This window comes from Staurois parvus, unplaced genomic scaffold (assembly GCF_062004578.1).
Source record: "Staurois parvus isolate SC_StPar_1 unplaced genomic scaffold, SC_StPar_1.0 ptg000187l, whole genome shotgun sequence".
Taxonomy (NCBI): Eukaryota; Metazoa; Chordata; class Amphibia; order Anura; family Ranidae; genus Staurois; species Staurois parvus.
Window position 1 is genome coordinate 5541057 of NW_028317983.1, and position 27217 is coordinate 5568273.

Genomic DNA, 27217 nt, shown 5'->3' on the forward strand with positions numbered 1-27217 from the left:
AGTGAACAAATGATACAGCAGGCTAGTCCATTTTGCTGAAATTTCATTGCAGCAACTCACAATGGTCTTCAGTGGTTTTATGGCCCCCACGTGCTTGTATGCATGCCTGACAACGTTGGGGCATGCTTCTAATGAGAGAATGGATGGTGTCCTGGTCTATTTCCTCCCATATCTGGACCAGGGCATCACTGAGCTTCTGAACAGGCTGAGGTGCAACCTGGCGCCGTTGGATGGACCGAAACATATCCCAGAGGTATTCTACTGGATTTAGGTCAGGCAAGCATGGGGGACCATTCAATGGTATCAATTCCTTCATCCTCCAGGAACTGCCTGCATACTCTCACCAAATGAGGCCGGGCATTGTCATGCACCAGGAGGAACCCAGAATCCACTGCACCAGCGAAGGGTCTGACAATGGGTCCAAGGATTTCATTGCAATACCTAATGGCAGTCAGCGTGTCATGGTCTAGCCCGGGTGTCGGCAACCCGCGGCTCCAGAGCCGCATGCGGCTCTTTTTCATCTTTGCTGCGGCTCCGGAGCACACTGCCCACCAGGTGGTCGGCAAGCCGCAGATCGCGAGCCACATGCGGCTCTTCTGTGTGCCGGGCGCCCGCTCCCCTCCCTCCTCAAAAATCCGGCCCGCGGAGCGTGGAACATTGGCTGTCAGGATGTAGGTGGGGCAGCCAGGATGTAGGCGGGGCAGAGTGACGAACTCCTCTCTCAGTCCGCCCTGAAGACCAGAACGGCGCGGGAACACAGCGAGAGGAACGCGCGGAGCAAAGGTAAGTGAATTGAGACAATATGGGGGATGAATTACTGTGTGGGGGATGAATTACTGTGTGGGGGATGAATTACTGTGTGGGGGATGAATTACTATGGGGGAAGAATTACTATATGGGGGAAGAATTACTATATGGGGGAAGAATTACTATATGGGGGATGAATTACTATATGGGGGATGAATTACTATATGGGGGATGAATTACTATATGGGGGATGAATTACTATGGGGGAAGAATTACTATATGGGGGAAGAATTACTATATGGGGGATGAATTACTATGGGGGATGAATTACTATGTGGGGGATGAATTACTATATGGGGGATGAATTACTATATGGGGGATGTATTTTCAGTTTTAAAAATGTGGCTGTCAAAATAAATTTCAATCGTGGTTTTGGCGAGATTTGGCTCAGTTGAAAAAAAAGGTTGCCCACCACTGACCTAAGGCTATGATTGTGATTATGAAGATACATTGTGGCCCTGATTAACCCTTTGCTTACTGGGCCCTTAAACCGCCTTCATGACCAGAGTGCTTTTTGCAATATATGCAGTGTCGGATTTGTTATAAATGTTGCAATGGTTTTGCGGCTCCCAGTCTTTTTTTTCCCTTCGGAAACGGGTCCAAGTGGCTCTTTATGTCTTAAAGGTTGCAGACCCCTGGTCTAGCCTGTAGCAGTCTGTGCGTCCTTCCATGTATGTCTCCCCAGACCATCACCAAATGGTCATGCTGCGCAATGTTACAGGCAGCATAACGTTCTCCATCGCTTCCTCCAGACCCTTTCACGTCTGTCACATGTGCTCAGGGTGAACCTGTTCTCATCTGTGAAAAGCATAGGGCACCAGTGGTGGACCTGCCAATTCTGGTGTTCAATGGCAAATACCAATCAAGCTCTATGGTGCAGGGAAGTGAGCATAGGGCCCACTAGATAACCTCAGGCCACCCTCATGAAGTCTGTTTCTGATTGTTTGGTCAGAGACATTCACACCCGTGGCCTGCTGGAGTTCATTTTCTAGAGCTCTGGCAGTACTCATCCTGTTCCTCCTTGCACAAAGAAGCAGATACCAGTCCTGCTGATGGGTTAAGGACCATCTACAGCCCTGTCCAGCTCTCCTACAGTAACTGCCTGTCTCCTGGAATCTCCTCTATGCTCTTGAGACTGTGCTGGGAGATACAGCAAACCTTCTGTCAATGGCACGTATTGATGTGCCATCCTGTGGGAGTTGGACTGCCTCTGCGACCTCTGTAGGGTCCAGGTATGGCCTCATACTACCAGTAGTGACATGGACCCTAGCCAAATGCAAAAATACTGAAAAACAGTCAGAAAAGAGGAGTATATGGGGGGGGGGGGGGGGGGTGTCAGTGGCCTCCACCTGTAAACAATTCCTGTTTTGGGGGTGGTCTTATTGTTGCCCATCTAGTGCACCTGTTAATTTCATATAGCAAAGACATGTAGCAGAATACATTTTGTCCTAAATTTATGAAGACATTACATTTTTTTAAATTGTTTTTATTGGAAATGTTTTATAACAAAAAGTAAAAAATATTGCGTTCTTTCAAAATGGTTGGGGTTTTTTTTTTTTTGTAGCGCAAAAAATAAATGCAGAAGTGATCAAATACCACTGAAAGAAAGCTCTATTTGTGGGAAAAAGTATGACAAATTTCATTTATGCACAGCGTCGCATGCTCGTGCAATTGTCAAAGTAATGCAGTGCTGCATCACTAAACATTGCCTGGTCAGGAAGGGGGGTAAATCCTATGGAGAGCAAGTGGTTAAGATATTCCCAACACTGTTGGAAGGGCAGTGATAACCAACCGTATTGGAAGTGTCAAAATAAATATACAAAAACCTCAAACAGAACATCCTAAAACAGAATACTAAACCATACCATTCCAGTTCATCAATTGGGTAATATAAAAAAAAAAAGTTTATATTCATTTTGACACTAACAATACTATTGACTATTTGGTTTCAAATATGATATTGTATTGATATGGAGGTATTCTTTCTAGCCCCAATGAAGGGGGCACTCTTGGACCTCCAAAACACATTGGCTACTTTTTGGACTGCCCGCCTGACTTTTATTGGAATTAAGTTGTATCTGGAACTCTTAGCAGTGGTGTGACGCTTCAAATTAAATTTTTGTTACACTACAATCCAAGGAAATCATGGAAGTCCTCAGGGGTGTAGAAGCCTGGGAATCTGATCAGCATCAATACTTTAAAGATAGCAATATCAGAGAGATAACCCTATGGCTCTAGCACTGTTTATCCACTTTCCTTAAATACATTTGTAACTGCTTCATCAATAGTACATTTCTGCATTACCAAAAAATCTTTGCAACAAAAAAAAAAAAAATTACCATGGGGTGTTCAAATTTAAAAAAAAAAAAAGGGCAAATATTTCTGTGTTCACCCAAGGCCCTCGTAACGCCAGCTTCTATATAAATATCTGAATTACCGTATTTTCTGGCGTATAAGACGACTTTTTACCCCTTGAAAATCTTCTCAAAAGTCAGGGGTCGTCTTATACGCCGGTATACGGCATACTGACACTTTTTAGGGGGGGCAGCGTGGTGCCGCCGCCGCCCCCCCCCCCCTTCCAACGGAAGGGACACTAAGTACAGGGCTGGGCAGGGGCTGCTGTCTCTTACCTGGCTCCGGTCCCACAACAATCCGGTCCAGGAAGCACGGCTGCTCCTTCATTCGGTTCGGCCACTGGATGTTCGTGTGGCTGCTCGGCTCCGCCTCCTCACCGGTGATTGGCCGCCAGAACTGTAGCTCAGGAAAGGCACACAGGCGGCCAATCACCGACGAGGAGGCGGAGCCGAGCGGCCCCGCAAAAATCGAGTGAAGGAGCGGTCGGTAAGTGTGCCGTGCAGAGGTGCTGCTGCAACCACATATGCTGGCTGCAGCAGGACCATACTGGAACAGGGGTCAGCAAGTGTCATTGGTAGGAATAGTGCCCCATCATTGGTGTCACTGACACCAACGATGGGGCACTTTCCCCCCCCCCCCCCCACTGACACCAACGATGGGGCACTTTCCCCCCCCCCCCCCCACTGACACCAACGATGGGGCACTAATCCTCCCCCCCCCGACACCAACGATGGGGCACTATTCCTCCCCCCCCCCTGACACCAACGATGGGGCACTATTCCTCCCCCCCCCCCACTGACACCACCGATGGGGCACTATTCCCCCCCCCCCCCCCACTGACACCAACGATGGGGCACTATTCCTCCCCCCCCACTGACACCAACGATGGGGCACTATTCCTCCCACTGACACCAATGATGGGGCATTATTCCTCCCACTGACACCAACGATGGGGCATTATTCCTCCCACTGACACCAATGATGGGGCACTATTCTTCCCTCTGGTGTGCATTGGAAGAGGGGTAGTCTTATACGACGAGTATAGCCCAAACACTACATTTTAACAGGAAAAGTAGGGGGTCGTCTTATACGCCGGAAAATACGGTATATTAAACTTTATATGCAACATACAGTGCTGGTTTTGCGTTGTGCTGTATTCTGCATATAAAATTGTAATGATGGGACCTAAAAAGGTGTCAAGGATAGGAAGTAGGAGTAACATGCTGGTCCTACAGTGGTGAAGAAAGAGCCTGAAAAAGCGTATCTGGGTAAATTAAAAGGAAAAAAAAAAAATAAGTACAGTCCTCCACTATATATTTCACTTTTGTTTTCTTTAACCCCTTCACGCCTAAGGGTAAAACAAATCTAAATGCCTAAGCACAATTTTGCAACGTTGACATGTCTTAGTAAAACCGTACATATCACAACTACTTTGTATATCCAGGTGGATTATACCTTGTTTTTTTTCAGGACAAATTGGGCTTTCATTTGGTGGTAAATGGTAATAGATAGTTCCTGATTTATTTTTATTATCAAAGGAAAACTGGACCAAAATGGTAAAAAAAAAAAAAAAAAAAATTTTTTTTTTATTTAGCTGTGTGTTTCTTGTTAATACCATAACCCAAAATAAATTCTCCAGCTCTTGACAATCGCAGTGATAGCATATATGTGTATGTTATTTGTTGTTTGTACCCGTAGTACAGCCCAGAAACAATCGTGCACATTTTGGTTTTAGCTTTTTTTTTTTACCTAAAAACACTGACACCATTTTTTTTTTTTTTTTAAACCTGAACTTTGACCCTGACCTTTTGACCTTGACCCAAACACTAACCCTGGCACTGAACGAGATCAAACCTTGATCTAGGTATTTTTTCTTTATTTTTTAATATTTATCTTTTTTTTTTTTCTTTTTTACAAACATTTTTCTCCTCTATGCCAGGAGTTAGAGAGATGCAATGTATCTCTCTCCTCCATAGAGGAAAAAAATCACAGCAATCGTGACCCAGAATCGGGAGTCCTGGGTCCCGATCGTTCGAACAGGACCCGGTGCTCTCAGTGACACTGCAGTCACTCTCAGTGATGCTGTGCGGCACACTCCCAGCACAGACAGGTACACAAATATGCGGCCCCACAGAAAAAAGCCCAGTTCTGTGAGGCCGCATTTGTGTTACGTTGGCGTCAAGGGGTTAAAGATGCTGTAATCACAGAACACCCTGTTGACCTGCCAGGAATCTAGTGTGCCATCACATAATAATAAAAAAAAAAGTGTTAGGGCTCAGTGGTGGGTCTGCAGGATAGTGAAGTGTTTTTAGCACCGCTGGGTGCCTGCACATTGCTAAACATGTCAGCAAGAAGAGTCACTATAAAGGGTTTCAAGAAAGCTGCCCAATGTTTTTCTGAGGCTGAAGCTCTTCCGATCAGTATCTACAAGCTGAAACCTGTGTGTAGAGGCAGGGCGAGCACACAAACCAAGGAAGCCAAGTCTATCTCTAGGTGGAATTTAAATAAAGTGGTTAACCCACCCAGAAAAAAAAAAAATTGTGGACTAGGTAAAAATTAGGTGCACTGGTATGGATATTGGTGCCGATACTGAGTACTTTTACTCGTACTTGTGAAAATGCTCCAGATACCTGAAAGCAAGACTTTGCGGTGCAATTTACATTAATGGACACAAATTGCACCGCAAAGAATAGCGTGCGACTTGAACAGAAATGAGGTACAATTCCTGTCCAAATCACATACGGTTTCCCTACTGCTCCTCTGTGAGCCCATGCTTGTCATAGCCTAAGTTCACACAGGAGCGGTGTGGGAAACCTCCCTGCACCGATCCCATACTGAGCGAAAAGTAGGCATGAGCATGTATACATGGTGGCAGATGCTCCGTTTTCTTAGCTCTAGGAGAGGAGAGAAGGCAGCGGTGATTTAAAATCCCTGCCGTTTTCTCTCCTCGCAGGGATGACAGTTCAGGCTTGAGGGCTTTTGATTGGTCAGCACCATCACATGGATGGTGCTTACCAATCAGATGCCATCTAGCCCGTACTGTCATCCCTGCAAGAAGAGGAGAGAAAGCCACGGGGATTTGAACCCACAGCATTCTCTCCTCTCTTAACAGCTGAGAATACAGAGCATCTGCCACCAGGTACACATCTCCACACGCCCTTCTCTCCCACTCTTTGCTGCGGGAAACCTCCCTGCATCGCTCCAGTGTGAACTCGGGCTATGACAAGCCTGGGATCACACAGGAGCAGTGGGGAAACCGCATGCAATCTGGACAAGAATCACATTCCTGTTCACACTGCATGCTATTCTTTGCGGTGCAATTTGCATCCATACATTTTGTACTGAAACAAAATCGCACGGCAAAGTATCAGTACAAAACATCAGCTAGGACTTGACCGAAAGGATCAGCACTCGTACATACCGATCAAACAAGGTTAATCGCTGCATCCCTAGTAAAAATGTTGAGTTCAGCACCAACTTGCCCAACAGAACAATAGTCTGATGGCTTCGGACATCTAAATAACTTCAGGACCCAGCATGGCCATTACATCTTCTAAGCAAGGCATGATGTGGCTTGCAGTATATCAACCAAAAATCCACGGGTTATACATTCGTTTATGTATTGAATGCCAACAGAGTAATCCATAACTGACTATTCTAAAGGGCTGGTCCCACCACCAATAAAAGTGCATGCAACAGTTTAATGGGCTTTCAAGAAAGCAAGTGATGCAAAATCAACTTTTTTATTTCATGTACAAGAATGTACACATTTTAATTAGGTCACAAAAGGGACCAAGAAATATATTTACAATAGCACTTAGACACTATCCATCCAGGCCTTGCTTCAAGATTCTGATTGTGCTTTCAGAGTTAAAGTATATCTAAAGCCAAACACTTATTTAGGATAGAGTAGGGATTGGTTACTGTCAGATTTGTCAGCAATCTGCATCTCTTTAGGGAGATTTCTCTTCAATCCCTGTCCAGTAAGGCCTCATTTACAAGGGGCGATTACATCCGTGCCCTGTGCCAGGGTCGTGTTTTACTGACTTGGGGATGCGCAGGTGATCTGTGCATCCCTGTGCAGGCAGTCCCATTCATGATAGAGATACAGCAGCTGCATGGACACAGCCACTGTGTCCAGTATGACATCCACATGAGTGCGTGTCCCCTAACTCATCCTGGGTGCGTTCAGGGCCAAGCAACTGCATGGATGGTACATTGGGAGCAGTGGCTGTGCCCTACTCGGGGCACAGATGTAAACTCTCCATGTGAACAAGGACTAAATTCAACAGGAGGTGCGAGGATATCCTTCCAATGAGAGGGAAAGTCCCTCAGAGACATGTAATGGAAAAAAAAAAAAAAAAAGTGTTCCCAGTGGAAGATTTCTCCTCTATTCCTGTTCTAGTGACAACCTAAAAATTTAGTTTTTACCTTCACCTTCCTTCCAGTTACAATGGTGATCAGGACAATGACAAAAAAGTAAAATCACTCTAAAAGTGACAGACAGCAATAAAACCTGACAGGAGACCTATCCCCTTACCACTCTATCCAAATAATAATTTAAAAAAAAAAAAAAAAAAGTTTTGCCATTAGCTATACTTTAAAGAAGTAAAGGAAAAAACTCCTCAGAAAACCCATCTTTTGATGTATTTGTATTGACACACAAAAGCAAAGAGAAATAAATAAGGTTTAGTCCCCCAAAGTGTGAATGTCATTGATAAATTCTTCTTCATCAGTGGCTGAATGGTGCTGTTCGGCTGTCCATTCCTCTTCCACGTCATCATCATCATCGCTAAGATCATGGTCATTGAGCTCCTGCTCTAGCTCCCCATCTCCAACATCTGGAACGGGTTCCTCATTTGGGGCAATGTTTCCATTGTTGTTCGAAAAGGTTGAGCTCTCTTTTGGCTCATCGTCAATATATACTTTCTGATGGCACATTGGGCAGGTATCTTGAATGTACAACCACTTACGGAGGCAAAGTGCATGAAAATAATGATGACATGGTGTAACACGGGCAGACGTGCGGAACTCCTGATAACAGATTGCGCAAACGTCGTCTATTTCATTTGTTTCAGAAACCTTCACTTCAGGAAGCGAGTTGATCTTCTTGACAGCAGTCCTGCGGTTGACAAACGTCTTCCACCCGTTCTTTGCTTGAAGGTATATATTGAAGTAGGCATGAAGACACATCATGCAGGCTCGGATCTTGCTTCCGGACTCAAACATCATTGTGTAGGCGCCATTGCCAAACATAATGACTCCGAAAATAAACTCTATGATACTGCCAGTTGAGCGCACGTAGTAAACGTAGTCGTCCAGCTTCTCCCACACTACACTGTAGTGGCCGTCTATCATAAACAGCGTGTACACAGTCAGAGAAACAATTACTTTCAAACAAAGTTCGACACAGAAGGCCGTCACAGCAAACAGCCAGGTGTTCAGGGCATAAAAGTGCCACAAGACGCAGCTGAGCAGGACTGGAAGCACAAATAGGAAGGCCGAAACCAGGAGCACTGGGAAATGCCTACGAAAAGAAGACACATGGGAGGCACTGAGTGACATTAACACTGGGTCGGTCATTCCATGGATAAAATGCAAAATGGCTGTCAACAAAAGGCACATGTTTCGACAAAGGCGTATGAGTCTTTCTTCGGGCTGTAAGCCACTAAGGCCGGTTTGCAGGGCCAGTATAAAAAACAATACGGGAGCTACAAAACCCAGACGTTTGTCCTCTTCTTCAGTAGAGCCAATAAAGGCGAGTATTCCTAGTCCCAGATAGTGTGCTATAGATGAAATCACCGCACTCATACCCAAAACGGTTAAGGTGGAATCGCAACCACTGATGATGAGGTTGCAGACAAGTTCCCAAAAGTCACTCCAAGGTAAAAGGTAAGATGCCTCTCCAGCGTTGGCGCTTGACACTTTCACCATGTACATTAAGAATACAGCTTGGGTGGCCAACCTGGTCAGCCAGAACACTCTAAGCACATCAGGAAAATGAATCTTCTTCCAGGCATCTTCAATCATCACCTGTATTCCATAAACCTGGTACATATGTTTGAGCAGGAGCACTGTGTATTTTGTGGAATAATAGAACCACTTAAACCTGAGCAACAGGCATACTGTAGTATAAACGGCAAGCACAAGGCCAGAAATAATAACTAAGGTCTCTTGAACGTCAGCTGGAAGTTCTAGAACAAACCCAACAGTGGGGATTATAAGATCCACTATGATGAGCTGGGAGTAGGTGGACTGGATCTCCAGCAATGTCACGAAACCAATACCAAATATGAGTTGTAAGACAATTAGTGGCATCCATAGCGATGGTCCGCTGGCGGGAAGGACTTCCAGTTTATAAGCAGAGTTGGAGTTCATGTGCAAAATGGTATAATAATTAACCAACACTGAAGTTGCAGCAATCACGAGGGCCATGCTGATGGTGTAAAATTTGAAAAGCGCTCTACGTGATAATACCAGCACAACGGTGGATGCCAGGATACCTGCAAAACAAAAAGACAACTATTAGCCAAGGACAGGGATCAATATTTTATGCACATGATCACACAACTGCATGTTTTGGGTGACAACTAAACAAATTACAGTAAAAGTTTACTTTTTAATGTAATATTCAATGCAACATTAGCATTTAAGGTTTCAGTATTTTTAGGAAGAGTATTTATTTGAGAGTGTCTCTAACCAAGAAGCAAATATAGCTGTCCCCATGAAGAGACAACCTTCACGTAGAGAACCCACATTTACATAACATTAAGTTGACCATATTAACATACACACAGTACATCACAGGTTGTTGTGTATGGGGCTGCAGAGATGCAGACCAGTCAGGGTGCCCATGGTGACTGGAGTCCACAGCCAAAAGTGCCTAAAATGGGCATGTGAGCATCAGAACCAGACCACAGACCAGTGGAAGAGGGTGGCCTGGTCTGATGGATTCAAGAATGGTTTGGGGAACACAGCAACAAGTTTGTGGTGTTGACTTGGCCTCCACATTTTCCAGACCTCAATCCAATCAAGCATCCGTGCAATGGACTGGAAAAACAAGTTTGAACCATGGAGGCACCAGCTCGCAACTTACAGGACTCAAGCTAGGTTCACATCTATGCAGATCGCATGATTTCACAGTGCATTTTTGCGATTTGCAACATGTGGGGTTTTTTACATCAGTAAAGTGTTTACTGTGACTTTGGATTGGTGCAACTTTGATGCACTTTTTTTTTTTCTTTGAATAGGAAAGCATAACAGTTTTGTTCATATAGTGCAACACTCTGCCGCTCAGGTACCATCAAAGTCGCATCAAAGTAGTGCAAGCCCTTAACCCTAAAAAGCAACTTCAGACACAAAGGGGTTTATTTACTAAAGCTGGAGAGTCCAAAATCAGACTCCCTTCTGCATAGAAACCAATCAGCTTCCAGGTTTCATTGCCAAAGCTTCATTGAACAAGCTGAGGTTAGAAGCTGATTGGTTTCTATGCAGAAGGGAGTCTGATTTTGGACTCTCCAGCTTTAGTAAATAAACCCCAAAGGTTCCTGCACTACTTTGATGTGATTGGTGCCAATTGAGTTCCTAAGAGTGTATCAAAGTTGCACTACATATTTTCTAATTAGCAAAAAAAAAAAAGAAGAAAAGTTGCATCAATATCAATACTTTGTTAGTGGCAAACCCCCCCCCCCCCCAAAAAAAACAAACCTTAACAAAAAGTAACACTTGCGTTTTTGGTGCAGATTCCTTTGTGTGTATAAAAGTTCCACTTTAAAGTGGCTGTAAACCTCAGACATGAATACAAAGAATATCCCTCTATAGTGTGTCCTTGTCTCAATGCAGAGCACTAAGTGCCATTTCTGTTGAAATGAATGGAAAACGTGTCAAAAGTGCACTGCATATTTTAGTTACCTGTACACTTTGCACAGGTACAAGCAACCAAAAAACACACCAGAAACATCTGAAAACACAGCAAAAATGCATGTGTTTTTGCCACGATTTCGCTACAGAGCAGTGTGAAAGCGCCCTAAGGATTTACATCCATTTTAAAATCACTGATTATTCCAGTCTGAACTGATGACAGAAAATCAGAATTCAGGTCCTGAACACATGGTCATCAATATCAGCCATGACTAATCAAAACGCAGGCTTCAATAAGCCTACAGGCTGAAGTTTGCAAAGTTTATCTGTTTAATACTGTAACTGCCAAATACAATTAGGACATTAGAACAAAAATACCCCCCCCCCCTTTTTTTGTTAATTTGTCATTTGTTACATTGTTAATTTGTCAACCTATAATAAAGAAAAAAAACAGTATATATTTATTAAAACTGTGTACCAAATAAAAAACTCTTATATGTTCTTAAAAATATATGTATGACATTGTAGGCATGCAAATTAATATTAGGGATACCATCAAGTAAAAAAGCACGCCAATGCTGTAATATTTGGCCTGGTCATCTATGCAGAAAATGACCTATGGTCATGAAATGGACAGAGAAAGGTGATGCCAGCCAATGACAATCTGAGACAACTGCCATTGTTACTGCCCCACAAATCATACAATGAAAGAAAATTCCTGTTTAGTTGCTGCAGACAACACCTCCTCTTCACCCTTCCACTAATTGCCTTCTTTGTCAATTTCTAACAGAAGAAAGAACAAAATTCTCATTTTGGATATACTGTGACAGGAGAAGCAGATTTAAATAAGTAACAAGGTCACCTCTTCCTTTTAAAAAGTTTCATAAACCAGGAGACACTGCAACACAGAAAATGGAGCCACGGAAATAACATTTCAGTCAAGCGTGTCCTACAAAGACATTTTTCTCATACAATCGTAAAGTTGTTCCTCTGAATGAAGGTTTGTTTTAATGTTACCTATTTCAAATAAAGCAAGTAATACCTTACGTTTACTGATTTGTAAAGGAAAATGAAGCAATCTAAGATCAAAACTACTTTTTAGAGAAAAAAAAAAAAAAAAAAGACGATGTAATCAGACAAGTTCATCAGCCCTGGAGCCTTCACTTTTAGCCTGCTGATAATTCCGGTCTGTTGACACTGCTGCACAGAAACAAATTTGGGAAGAGAAGGGAAGAGAAGGGAAGAGAAGGGAAGAGAAGGGAAGAGAAGGGAAGAGAAGGGAAGAGAAGGGAAGAGAAGGGAAGAGAAGGAAAGAGAAGGAAAGAGAAGGAAAGAGAAGGGAAGAAAGGAAAGAGAAGGGAAGAAAGGAAAGAGAAGGGAAGAAAGGAAAGAGAAGGGAAGAAAGGAAAGAGAAGGGAAGAAAGGAAAGAGAAGGGAAGAAAGGAAAGAGAAGGGAAGAAAGGAAAGAAAAAGAAAGGAAAGGGAAAGAAAAAAAAAAAGAAAAAAGATCACTTGGTTCCAACACAGTTTAACCACTTCAATACCGCGGTATGTATACATACAGACTGGTTATACCAGAATCATGCTTGAAACTACAACCATGATCCCAGTATAATTTTTTTAGTGCCGGTGATACTCTTATGTATGTGTCTTAAATATGCAGTCGCTGGATTACTTTCACAGGGTAGAAGGGGGTCCCCAATCCCCTACCACCACCTTTACTGGCCTCTCCAGTACAATCGGGAAGCCCAGTTAACATGCGTCCGGCAGCAATAAAAAAAAAAAAAAAAAAGGAAATTAGCACAAAAAAACAAAACAAAATTAAAGCACCAGTGTTCACGCGCAAAAGGTGAACGAATGGTTGTCCAGCATTGGAACAGTGCTTGCACCACACGTGAGGTATCAACGCGAACGCCAGAGTGAGAGCAATCATTCTAGCATCAGACCTCCGGTGATAATCTAAACTGGTAACACAAACCTTTTAAAACTTTTCCTATGGATAATTTAAAGTACTGTAGTTTCCATTCCACAGGCAATTTTAAAGTTTGGGAACTTGTAACTTTTTTTATATTTTACCCCCATATTTGGTATTCTATTGTGTACGCGTTCACTAAAATTAAAGTATTTTTTTTCCCACAAAAAAAAAAAAACCCACAATGGTGCTCATCTAACGTGACATAAAAAGTTGCAACACCGATCGTTTTATTCTCTAGGGCCTTTGAATAAAACAATATAATATATATGTTTGGGGAGGGTCCCAAGTCATTTTCTAGCAAGAAAAAAACCAATAATTTTTACATGTAGGAGAAAAATGGCAGAATTTGCCAAGTAGGCGAGTGGTTAAACAAGCAAAGGCCTCTTTGAAAGAACAGAATGTGTGTTCTGTGTACACAGTGCTCATGTATTTTTGGTCTGTGCAGTGTATTCCCATTTGTACATGAGCAGTAAATACGGATTTCACAGAAATGTCCTGGCAGCTCTGGCACAGTTAAAAATATATATTCTAAATGTCGAGGTACAAAGGTTAACGTGATTAGCAAAAGGCAGTTCAGGCAATGTGTGGCATGATGTAAGCACTCTTCATTTCTCCCTTTAGCATTCAGCAAGTATTTATAACCAGGGTGACACGTTCAAATCCATACATCAAGACAAAATGTTCTGTTCTTTGTTTTGGATAGAGAAATGATGGATTTGTACAACAGTCCAGACCTCTAGTAGGGCTCAGTCACACCAGCAGCACTGCCAGACACAGTCCCAACACAACATCAATGCAATTTGCTTCATGTCCTACGGCTTCAATTCACACCAATCTGCTGGTGTGTGTGGACATCTTGGACATGTTGTATTGACACGCTGCAGCACACAGAATTCTATAAAGGTTATTTAAAAAAAAAAAAAAGCACCATTGCAATACATTTGCAACAATGTGCAGTTACGTGCGTTATGTGTGTTTTAGCAGACAGGAAGTGAAGGAAACTCCACAACGGCAACACAGGAAGAAACGGAACCCCAGATTTTTGGGTGTTTTTTTTGTCTGTGTCTCAATTGCAGAAGGCCCTGTCTGCTAAGAGAAAGTGACAGCAAATCTCTCCAACATAGCCCTGTAGACAGGTTGAATCATTCCCCAATCTAGTCCAAAAAAAACTTTTGACTTGGCCTACACTTTAAAGGAAACTTTCCGCCCTGGTTCACGCTGTGTGGGCTGGTTGTGGGGATCACATCTCTTCCCGCACCCGCAGCCAAATCGTGCTGCTCTTACAAGACTTCTGTAGGGCTGCCACTCATTCTGAATGGTACCCCCAAGCATCTCAGCCCACAGTATGTTTGTGGGTGCAGGAACCAAGGGGAAATCTTTTTGCAGACTCGTTTTTAAAAAGATGCCTAAGTGTGAACCAGGGCTTAGTCTAGGTTCACACCTAAGCGTTTTGCAGAAGCTCACTACTGTCCATTTAACATGATTTCCTATGGGACACGTTCACATCTCCTCGTTTTCACCCAGTGCATTTTTAGGAAAGGGCCAGGGACCTTTTTTTTTTTTTAAATGCAAAACATTGTGTTTTGGTTCAATAGACTTCAATGGAGACGCTGCAGAAATGCATGTAGTGAATTTTGATAGTGGTGCACCGAAATGAAAATTCTGGTGCCAAAACCAAAAATGTTTTTTCATCAGTGTATTTTTTTCCAAAAAATATATATTAAAAAAAAAAAATAAAGATAGATACACACAATTGTTTTGTAAAATATGAAAGAGGACGTTACGGCGAGTAAATAGATACCCAACACGTCGCACTTTAAAATTGCGCACGCTCGTGGAATGGCGTGAAACTGCAGTACTTAAAAATCTCCACGGGTGATGTTTAAAAATGTCTACAGGTTAGCAGTGTAAAGTTACAGAGGAGGTCTAGTGCTAGAATTATTGCTCTTGCTCTGACATTCATGGCGATACCTCAAGTGTGTGGTTTGAACACCATTTACATAAGTGGGCATGGCCTATGTATGCGTCCACAACTACGTGCGAGCACGGGGGGACGGAGTACTTTAAAAAACTTTCAAGGGGACAGTGCAAAAAAATAAAATAACAAAATAAATTTAAAAAAAAAAGTTGAATCACTTTTATTCTTAATCACAAGGAACGCATCTGGGAGAAATAATTAGTGGCAAGTCCTCTTTACAGAGAGATATGGGGTCAATAAGACCCCACATCTCTCCTTTGCAATGTAAAGCATTAGATCAAAAAAAAAACCAAAAACATTTAGTGCTTTAAAACACAAAAAACAAAAAATGGCCAGAACTGGAAGAGACATCGCTCTGGTCCTCCAAGGGCATAGAGATGAGTGAAGGCCATCTTTCCTTCACTAATCTCTATGCCCAGCGCCGGGATCGTTTGATGGTTTCTCAGGTAAGGCTGAGAACTACAGAGCGGCAGCCAGTGGCAGCAGCGGTGGACAGCGAGGGGCGGGGTTTTTTCGGCACCTATATCTGTGCTTTTTTTTCCCCATATCGGCTGATGGCTGAAAGGCGTGTTTTCGGCCGAAATGTTTCAGCCACCGAAATTTCGGTGCATCCCTAGTTTTTGATGTGTTTCTAATTTGCCCAGCAACAAGTTGGCAAAAAACCCGCTTCAAAAAAGCGCTGCAGAAACGAATGAAACGCAAACTACATGTGTGCACCGAGCCTGAAGGAGTGAAATCTGTAGGCTGACCTTACCAACTCTCTGGAATAATGCTAGCTGCTGGTCTGTTGTATAGGTGCTTCAGCATCACAGCTTAAGTATAAGGAATTCAACTTCTAGGACTCATCTGCTGCATGCTTGTTCAAGGCCTGTGACTCAAAAATCATAGAAGGTAAACACAAACAGTCCAGCACGGCCCAAATCTCCTCTTGTAGGGACCCCCACCAGCACACCTGGCTCCTTCTCTTGGTCCAGTGTCAACATAGGAAGCAGCTTCCCATGGGGGCACCTGTGGGAGCTCGCTCTCGAGCCCTTCTTCTGCATTAATTGACACTGACAGCGGATCTCAGCCCCGCGTCCCTAGCTTAAATTGACAGCAGCTGGAGTCCCAGCAAAGCTAGTGAAACCCAGAAGTGAGGGGAGAGAAAAGCGGCAGATATGCACAGCGCTGGATCGAATGCGGGCTTAGGTAAATATATAATTCGGGGGATGGGGATACTGATGCCTAAACATTTTTTTACCCTAATTCAAGGAATGCATTAAGGTAGAAATGGTTAGGCTTTATACATCACTTTAAAATGAAAAAATGTACCATTTTAGGAAGAAAAAAAAAGGTCATTTTGAAATTGATGGCAGCAACCAGGGTGGATAAAAATCAATGATTTAAGAAAAAAAAAAAAAAATTGGATTTTGTTTTAAATCGGACTTTTTTTTAAATAAATGCTTTTTGAGGAAAATATATTACCATCCAAAGGGTATTCCATGAAATAAAGATTAGTTTTTTAATTATGTAGAAGAAGGCTGTATAGGTTTCATTTTTTTGGTAAATAAATTCCATGAATCCATTCACAATGTCATGCTCCTCCAGAGGTTTCTGTAAGATTATTGGGCAGTTTCTCTGCCTACAAGATATTATCACAGATGTTTGGTTTACTTTGCAGTTCTCAAAACTGAATTTGACTCAGCGGAGATCACATGCCTCTTCACAGCAAAAATGTTATAACATGAACAGAGTTAAGAAAAAGACCTTCATCCTAACTTCTATAAACCTATGAATACAGAATCAACCCCTTCACTGCTAAGTTTCAAGAAGTTCAGTGAATAGAAGAGAAACAATATTTTTCTGATTGTTTGGAGTGGAATAGATCTGCACAAGAAGAAAGTGAAACTAAGTGTGAGGAGGAAGGGGCTGACAGTCTACGTTTCTTAAAATATATATATTTTGTTTAGCCAAATTAGTTACCAAACATGGATGTTTAAGCAAATCACATCTGCTGGAATGTTATTGTTTCAGTTGAATAAATCTATTTAAATTGTTATTATTAAGGTAATGATTATTTTTCTCCTTTCTAAGTACAACAGAAAAGTTGTCCAAATATGAATGATTAACCTATTAAACTGGGGATAAAAAAACTAATATGAAAAGTTGTTATTCTAAAAATCTTCATCTACTTGTATATTAAAGTTATACCAGCAAGAATGAGTCTTTATGTAGAAAACTAGGATTTAAATCAAGCCTTACTGACTAGTGATTTAAATCAGTTTGATTTAAATCAAATCCACTCTGGCAGCAACACATCTCTAAAACGTTGGAACGGCCATGTTTGGAACGGTGTAGCATTCCCTCTTCTAACAACACTCTGTAAACGTCTGGGAACTGTGGAGTTTTGTGAGAGAAATGTTGTCCTTTTCTTGCCTGATAAAGAATTCTAACTACTCAACAGTTCTGGGTCTTCTATGTCATGTTTTTCATCTCAAGATGAGCCAAATATTTGTAAATTGGTGAAAGGTCTGGACTGCAGACAGGCCAGTTAAGTACCTGGACTATTCTACTACAAAGCCATGCTGCTGTCATAGATGCAGTATGTGATTTGGCATTGTCCTGCTGAAATATACAAGGCCTTCCATCTGGATGGGAGCGTATTCTCCCATTGATGGTGCCTTTCCAGATGTGCAAGCTGCCCATTCCATATGCACTAATGCCCCCCCATACCAAAAGAGATTCAGGCTTCTGAACAGAGCGCTGATAACAAGCTGGAAAGTCCCTCTTCTGTTTAGCCCTGAGGACCCGGTACCCATGGTTGCCAAGCAGAACATCAAATTTGATTCATCTGACCACAGAACAGTTTCCCACTTTGTAACAAACCATATTAAATGAGCTAAGGCCCGATTATTACAGTCAAGGTCATTTTCAGTGCAGCTGCCCTTTTGGAGTCGAAGGTCAACATATGCAAAGCAGTATCTAGGTTAGACTGGACCTACAGTTGCAAGAAAAAGTATGTGAACCCCTTGGGATTACCTGGAGTTTTGCATGAATTGGGCATAAAATGTGCTCTGAACGTCATCTAAGTCACAACAATAGAAGAACACAGTCTGCTGAACATAATACTACACAAACATTAGATGTTGCCATGGTTTAATTGCACATAACATGTAAACATTCACAGTGCAGGGAGGAAAAAGCATGTGAGGCCCTAGCTTAAGGACTTCTCCCAGAGCTAATTGGAGCCAGGAGTGAGCCAACCTTGACTCCAATCAGTGTGATGATATTGGATGTGTTGCTGACAGCTGTCCTGCCCTTACAAAACACACACCTGTTTTGGATTTACTGGTTTCAAGAAGCGCTGTCTGATGTGAACCATGCCTCGCAGAAAAGAGCTCTCAGAAGACCTACGATCAAGAATTGTTGACTTGCATGAAGCTGGAAAGGGTTAAAAAAGTATCTCCAAAAGCCTTGATGTTCATGTGTCCACGGTAAGACAGACTGTCTACAAATGGAGAAAGTTTAGCACTGTTGCTACTCTCCCTAGGCGTGGTTGTCCTGTAAAAATGACTGCAAGAGCACAGCGCAGAATGCTGCATGAGGTAAAGAAGAATCCCAGAGTGTCAGCTAAAGACCTACAGAAATCTCTGGCATGTGCTAACATTTTTGTTGACATATCTACAATAAGGAAAACATTAAACAAGAATGGAGTACATGGGAGGACACCACGGAGGAAGCCATTGCTGTCCAAAAAGAATATTGCAGCACGTTTGAAGTTTGCAAAAGAGCACCTGGATATTCCACAGCACTACTGGCAAAATATACTGTGGACAGATGAAACCAAGATTGAGTTGTTTGGGAAGAACACACAACACTATGTGTGGAGAAAAAAAGGCGCAGCACACCAACATCAAAACCTCATCCCCACTGTAAAACATGGCGGAGGGAGCATCATGGTTTGGGGCTGCTTTGCTGTCTCAGGGCCTGGACGGATTGTTGTCATTGATGGGAAAATGAATTCCAGAGTTTATCAAGACATTTTGCAGGAAAACGTACGACCATCTGTCTGCCAACTGAAGCTCTGCAGAGGATGGGTGATGCAACAGGACAATGACCCAAAGCATACAAGTAATTCAACAAAACAATGGCTGCAACAGCACAGAATACGCCTTCTGGAGTGGCCCACTCAGAGTCCTGACCGCAACCTGATTGAAATGCTGTGGCATGACCTTAAGAGCGATTCACACCAGACATCCCAAGAATATTGCTACACTGAAACAGTTTTGTGAAGAGGAGTGGTCCAAAATTACTCCAGATCGTTGTGCAGGTCTGATCTGCAACTACAGGAAACGTTTGGTTGAGGTTATTGCTGCCAAAGGAGGGTCAACCAGTTATTAAGTCCAAAGGTTCACATACTTTTTCCTCCCTGCACTGTGAATGTTTACATGTTATGTGCAATTAAACCATGGCAACATCTAATGTTTGTGTAGTATTATGTTCAGCAGACTGTGTTCTTCTATTGTTGTGACTTAGATGACGTTCAGAGCACATTTTATGCCCAATTCATGCAAAACTCCACGTAATCCCAAGGGGTTCACATACTTTTTCTTGCAACTGTATACTGTTATGGCAACTTTAAAGCAGATTCTTGCGTAGATAATGACACCCTGCTCCTGCATCGTCCTTTGATATCCCCATCATATATCCCTGGAGGGTGCGGGGATGCAAAAATATGACTGACAAAAAAAAAAAAAAAATTACAAGACTGAATGCGTAGACTTTTGGCCCCATTACTGGCACAGTATACTATTCCCCTTGGTGCACTATTCATCCCATCAAGGCTGATAAAAGAGCTTTAATGTAGAACTAAAAGAAAAACAATTTTCCTCAATTTCGACAGAATAGGAATATATTTTTGCCATCTCCGTTACTCTTCACAGTCTGTCCAGTAGACAAACCATAACAAAAGTGAGGGAATTCCCTCCACCGGAACAGATGTCCCCATTAGAAGATTTTCCCTCTATTTCTGTTTTGGTGACAACTGTAAAATGTTTGATTTCCCCCTCACATTATAGTTCCAGTGACAATTAGAAAGAATAAATCTTCCTAATGAGGACAATGCCTCACCAGTGCCAGCATCTTCTCCTTTGTGCGTGCTGCTTTTCAGCTAGCTTCATTGGCTGCCACAGGATGACGTCATTCCTGTGCATGCGCAGCAGGTCATCATTCCAGCACACAGGGATTGTGCCGGCCGCTGTACGCTGAGCAGCTCAGTTTCCATGCCACAGGATGCTGAAAACAGATAGGTAAGATTCACATGTGTGGTGCGGATTGAAGCTCAGGTTTCACAGCTCATTGAGCTAGTAGTTGCTCAGAGGTTCAGGCCAGGTTCAGACCAGGTTCAGGAAAGGTTCAGACCAGGTTCAGGAAAGGTTCAGACCAGGTTCAGGAAAGGTTCAGACCAGGTTCAGGAAAGGTTCAGACCAGGTTCAGGAAAGGTTCAGACCAGGTTCAGGAAAGGTTCAGACCAGGTTCAGGAAAGGTTCAGACCAGGTTCAGGAAAGGTTCAGGTCAGGATTTTATCCTGTTCACAACTGATGACAATGTGTGGTTTAGAAATGGTTCCCACAGAAGTAAATAATCTGCACCTGAACCAGACTGCACTGCTCAGAAATCGGACATGTCTCTTTCAATCTGCACTGCCAGTGCACCAGACATACATATGTGAACAGGTACCATAGGAAGCAATGCTATTTCACATGTCACGTGGATTGGATGCAGTTTAAACCTCATCTATGTGAACCGGCACTAAATGTATTTTATTGCAGGAGATATACTCAGCATATAAAAACGTGACCGCTCACAGCAAAACTTTAATTCTGCCTAAATCTGAATGTTATGATCAGCAACTCAAAATTCCAAAGCCAAAAGGCAGCCAGGCAACAAGTAATCTCAGAAACAGGTAAAAAAAATGGCTACACCTTTGAATCTCTGACCAGAAATGAGCAGCAAGCAACCAAATCAAAGAATGAAACCACAGCCAGGCAGATCGCATTCTCAGACAAACTACTCTGCCATATTTCCTGTTAGTTAAGAAAAAAAAATGGTATCCCTATGAATGAATCTCATACTGAGGCCTGACTTCAGGACTAGTAAAGACCCAGAACGGCTTAGCCACAATGTCAGGGGAAGTCAGTCTAATAAAGGAAACCGCCAGCATGCTGTGACATCTGCTCTCAGGCAGGACTTTTAAAAGCGTAAAACTGAGTACAGGATCACACCTCCTGGCCCACTCTATATGTAACAGCCACATAAACTGAAGGCGGCCATAGGTCTGAAGTACTCATTACCCAGAAATCAGAGCACACTGCTTACAAAATTGAGGAAAAAAAAAAAGAATCAATATAAATCACTTAAAAAGCATATACATGCACACATACACAATATCCTCAAAGAAAATGTCCGTGTGATAAATATCCCTGAGGAAGCCACGTGACCCTGTGGCGTAACATGTAGGGGAGGGGCACATGATGTCACGAGGCTCCAGGATTAGGTGGTAAGTGGTAACTATACCGATCCGAATCCCGATATGCACGATTGAAGGCTCTATTGTTTTGAGCTTGATGTGTGGTGTGCTGGAAACACCTTCTTAACGTGAGCTAATCCTATGGTTTGGGATAAATAAAAGTTGTTTTAAATGATATAAGCACCATGTGGGCACTCTTTGTTCTCCCCTTCATGTGGTCTGCCTGAATTGAGTAAGGGAAGAGTTATGGAATCTTTGCAGCATATGGAATAGAGGAGAGATTGGAGTTTAATCTGGGAGTATTGCATCTGGTCCCTGTGGGACAAAAGGTGCTCTGGCCAGGTTCACATATGTGCAGCCGTGATTTGCGTGGGCACAAGAGCTCATTCATTTGAATGGACTTCAGGTGCCCCGGGACACGCAGAGAAGCTGTCCCTGCACTTCTTTGGAAAATCACAGCCCGCACAGGAACCGAGGTTCCCAGTACAGTTGCGATTTCCAGTGCGGGCGGCATGCCATTAGAATTAATGGCAACCTCCCGCAGGTCCTGCATTCCTGTGTGGGCTGTGTGCGGGTGGTGCAGCTGCAAATATTTGTGTGGGTCCCGCAGCGGCACCACCCGCACAGATGTGAACCAAGTCTAACTGATCGTGCTATTTTAGTGAAATCAGATGCATCCAGGTAAGAGCACACCGGACGGGGAAATCACAGTTTCAACAAAGTAGAAGAGCACTGAATAGTGTTTTTCACTTCAATGATTTAGAAGAAACTTTAGGATTTGAAGCACTGGACCTTTTGGGACCTTATCACACAGACATTTTCTTTGAGGATATTGTGTATGTGTGCATGTATATGCTCTTTAAGTGATTTACATTGATTTATTTTTCAATTCATCTGGTAATATTATGTAAACATTGTAGAATGGTAGGAGCACGGCACAATATAGGTATTATATATATATATATATATATATATATATATATATATATATGGGATTGTGTTTGGTGCTAGCAGCTTACAAATTAGAAATATTTGCACAGCAGCTCACAAGGTTTTTTACCTACACTCGGCTACCAAAAAAAATGTTTTGTAAGCTCTATACTTGCTTTGCGATACATTTATTTATACATAGGCAATTGAGCACTATCCGTCATACTTTTTTTTAAATTTTATTTGCACTAAGCGCCAAATTTTCAGGACGGGCTTTCAGTGTGTCCCCCCTTCTTCACGGTCCAAGCAGTGCAAAGGTGTAGCAGATTGTTAAGACAATCTCTGACCCCTGGTTCACACCCATGAGGTTTCCGATAGCTGCGTTTGCTTAATGGGCTGCTGTGAAACCACAGCCACAGGGAAAATGCATAGTTTAGTGCAGTTTCTAGTGCATGGGGGTGTCGTTAGGATTACTGGTGCCCCCACACATCTCCTAAGTAGCAGCAGGTACAGATGTGAACCTAGCCTCAGGAATAGAAATAAAAAAAAAAGTACAAACACAGCAATAGTAAATAAAATCTGATACTTCATAAGATGAGGAAGGGAGAAAGCTATGGACTAGAAAGTGTGGCATCAGTACTGCTTGGACCATGAAGAAGGGGTACGGCCCAAAAGCTTGTCCTGGACATCGGAATGTTAGTGCAACTGGAAAAGCATCACAGACAGTACTCAATTGTTTTTGCTGCAAGTGCACCTCAAGCATATACACATGGGAGAACTATACTGCTCTCATCAATTAGTTCAGCATGGATCTCGAGAGGGGCCCAATGCAATATTAAGTAACACATACTGATATCTAAACAGAATTATGATACAGCTCACCCAGCACAGTGATAGAAGAACCCCCCTGCAACAGATTACATCGATACAAAGATATCTATAGAGGATGTATGCACCGCATAGGAGGAACAGGAGATATATCCCCTTTATTGGACAGTGACATGATATATAATCTTTCATACAGATCTCCCCCAGCAGTGTGAGCGGGATCTAGGACTGTATAGTGACGGGGGAATCCCTATTCTGGGATATACTGCAACAGGCATCATCAGTGTGTATACACACACACACACTTAAGGATGCCCCATTGTTTCATGGAAATTACAATTATCAACCTACAGAGGACTGAAGTCTGAGGTGCAACCTGGCAGCGAGTGTGGGGGCCATTCAATGGTATCAATTCCATCATCCTCCAGGAACTGCCTGCATACTCTGCCAACATGAGGCCGGGCATGGTCGTGCACCAGGAGGAACCCAGGACCCACTGCATCAGTGTAGGGACTGACAATGGGTTCAAGGATTTCATCCAGATACCTAATGGTAGTCAGGGTGCCATTGTCTAGCCTGTAGAGGTCTGTGCGTCCCTCCATGGATATGCCTCCCCAGATGATGAGTAAACTGCAGCCGGCATCATCAGTGTGTACACACACACGGGGTAATGTGTTAGGAACGTAAGCATGCCCTATTGTTTCATAGAAATTACTGAAGTCTGGGGTGCAACCTGGCAGTGAGTGTGGGGGCCATTCAATGCCATCAATTCCTTCATCCTCCAGGAACTGCCTGCATACTCTCACCACATGAGGCCGGGCATTGTCGTGCACCAGGAGGAACCCAGAACCCACTGCACCAGCGTAGGGTCTGACAATGGGTCCAAGGATTTCATCCCCATACCTAATGGCAGTCAGGGTGCCATTGTCTAGCCTGTAGAGGTCTGTGCGTCCCTCCATGGATATGCCTCCCCAGACCATCACTGACCCACCACCACTCTGTAAAAAAATAAAAGTCAGCAGATACAAAAGCTGTAGCTGCTGACTTTTAAAAAGCAGCCATTTACCTGTCCCTCGATCCTGCGGTGCCCCCACCGCAGCCTGTTTCATTGGCCGTCCTGTATTCCATCTTCAGTGTGGGCACCTGGCTGTGACAGTTTGAGGCTTCATAGTCGGGTGCCCACTGCGCATGCACGAGTAGCACTGCGCTTCATGAATGGCCAATGGGACGTGTCACGTGTCCCACAAGACTTCGGGGAGGGAAATTAGGACAACTTCCGCTTCCGATCACCTAGGCAATTGCAGCGGAAGTGGGAGCGGGTACATGTCAATTTCAGGTACCCTCTCCCCAAAGATTCCAATCCTTAATGGGGAGCGGGGGACCAATCTTTCAAGTGAAACTTCCCCTTTTGGGTGGAACTCCACTTTAAGGACCTTCAGCAGCCCTGTCCAGCTCTCCTACAGTAACTGCCTGTCTCCTGGAATCTCCTCCATGCTCTTGAGACTGTGCTGGGAGACACAGCAAACCTTCTGGCAATGGCATGTATTGATGTGCCATCCTGGAGGAGTTGGACTGCCTGTGCAACGTCTGGAGGGTCCATGTATCCCCTCATGCTACCAGTAGTGACACTGACCCTAGCCAAACAGGTGAAAAAAAGAAATGAGTAGGGAGAAAAAAAAATGTCAGTAGCAAAACCATTCCTGTTTTGGGGGTGATCTCATTGTTGCCCATCTAGTGCACCTGTTGTTAATTTCGTTAACACTAAAGCAGCTGAAACTGATGAACAACCCCCTCTACTACCTAACTGACCAGATCAATATCCCCGGAGTTTCAGTGACTTCATGCCACTCTCTGACTACAAAGTGTTCCTTTAGATTTTTGGGCAGCATACATATGTATTATACACACACTACCAGGCAGTGTGAGAAAAATCTGGCAAGGCCCAGGGATGGTGCCCCCCCCCCCCTGTATGCCTGTATGGGGCTATATGGTGACAATTATCTATACATTATGTATTTAGTATACAGGAGCAGAGCACAGGAATGGGGCCCTGTACAGGGATTTATAGTGACAATGATGTGTATACATAGTGTACAAGGGGGGTATGAATCAGCACAGTTATGGCCCCCCCCCGGTAGTGGAACACACCGCGATGGGGGCCCCCCCGGTAGTGGAACACACCGCGATGGGGGCCCCCCCCCGGTAGTGGAACACACCGCGATGGGGGCCCCCCCCCGGTAGTGGAACACACCGCGATGGGGGCCCCCACCCGGTAGTGGAACACACCGCGATGGGGCCCCCACCCGGTAGTGGAACACACCGCGATGGGGCCCCCACCCGGTAGTGGAACACACCGCGATGGGGCCCCCACCCGGTAGTGGAACACACCGCGATGGGGCCCCCACCCGGTAGTGGAACACACCGCGATGGGGCCCCCACCCGGTAGTGGAACACACCGCGATGGGGCCCCCACCCGGTAGTGGAACACACCGCGATGGGGCCCCCACCCGGTAGTGGAACACACCGCGATGGGGCCCCCACCCGGTAGTGGAACACACCGCGATGGGGGCCCCCCCCGGTAGTGGAACACACCGCGATGGGGCCCCCCCCGGTAGTGGAACACACCGCGATGGGGCCCCCCCCCGGTAGTGGAACACACCGCGATGGGGCCCCCCCCCGGTAGTGGAACACACCGCGATGGGGCCCCCCCCCGGTAGTGGAACACACCGCGATGGGGCCCCCCCCCGGTAGTGGAACACACCGCGATGGGGCCCCCCCCCGGTAGTGGAACACACCGCGATGGGGCCCCCCCCCGGTAGTGGAACACACCGCGATGGGGCCCCCCCCCGGTAGTGGAACACACCGCGATGGGGCCCCCCCCCGGTAGTGGAACACACCGCGATGGGGCCCCCCCCGGTAGTGGAACACACCGCGATGGGGCCCCCCCCGGTAGTGGAACACACCGCGATGGGGCCCCCCCCGGTAGTGGAACACACCGCGATGGGGCCCCCCCCGGTAGTGGAACACACCGCGATGGGGCCCCCCGGTAGTGGAACACACCGCGACGGGGCCCCCCAGTACTGGAACACACCGCGATGGGGCCCCTGTACAAGGACATACAGGCAGTCTCTAGGTCCCCCCCGCAGTGTATGCCGGGGTCCGGGTACAGACATGTATACACAGTGTATATCTTACCCAGCAGAGTGAGGAGGAGCTGGCCCAGCACAGCCAGGTAGCCTGCGGACGCATCATGGGCCGAGTTTAATATGGCGTCAATGATGAAGACAGGAGGGACCCGCAGGGCCACATCCAGCACGGCCCGCACCCGCTGAGTGGCCGCCATGGGGGTCTCCGGGGTGAGGGAACCCCCCGTCCTCCCCGGGGCTACTGTCCTCCGGTGTCCTCTTCCGTCCGCACCGAGTCCATGTCCCCCACACCGCACCTGCTGCGGCCAGGAACTCCGTCACCGCCCGCCCGATACCTCCTTTGACATCACTGGCATGGCGGACCGGAGGCCCCTCCCACTGCGCATGCGTACATTATCTTCGGATTTTTTTTCCTTCGCTAAACTTTATTGTATGCGAACAAACTAGAGGTAGAGCGTAGACTAGAGTGATCGCAGGGCTGGGTGTGAGAGAAATCCTCCCCCTGCAGGCTGGATGTGGACACTACACACAGACAGGTGACACTTGTGATGCAAGGTTTAATCTGACCGTGTGACTGGGCTGCTATTGCTGGAAAATAGGAGCACGTGACCTGCCTGCCCTAGGGTTACCATCAGTCCCTGTGTGCTGGGGGCAGGCTTCATAGTCCGGGGTCTATACCGAGAAAACAACCATCCATAGATTCCTCTCAGCGGGGCCTAAATACTGCACTACACTTCCTGCATTACTCCTGACCCCTGCACTCCACTGCTCATTAATCCTGACCCCTGCACTCCACTGATCATTACTCCTGACCCCTGCACTCCACTGCT

At 44.7% G+C, this 27217-nt stretch overlaps 1 protein-coding gene across 1 annotated transcript; it reads right to left on the reverse strand.

Moving 5' to 3' along the window:
- Positions 1 to 6891: 6891 nt before the first annotated feature.
- On the reverse strand, positions 6892 to 26763 carry RNF139 (ring finger protein 139). Its single transcript, XM_089677521.1, has 2 exons — positions 26437 to 26763; positions 6892 to 9665 (listed from the first exon to the last, which is right to left on the reverse strand). Exons 1-2 carry the CDS (start codon positions 26582 to 26584, stop codon positions 7852 to 7854), a joined length of 1962 nt encoding a protein of 653 aa, XP_089533647.1. The 5' UTR covers positions 26585 to 26763; the 3' UTR covers positions 6892 to 7851.
- Between the last annotated feature and the right edge of the window lie 454 nt (positions 26764 to 27217).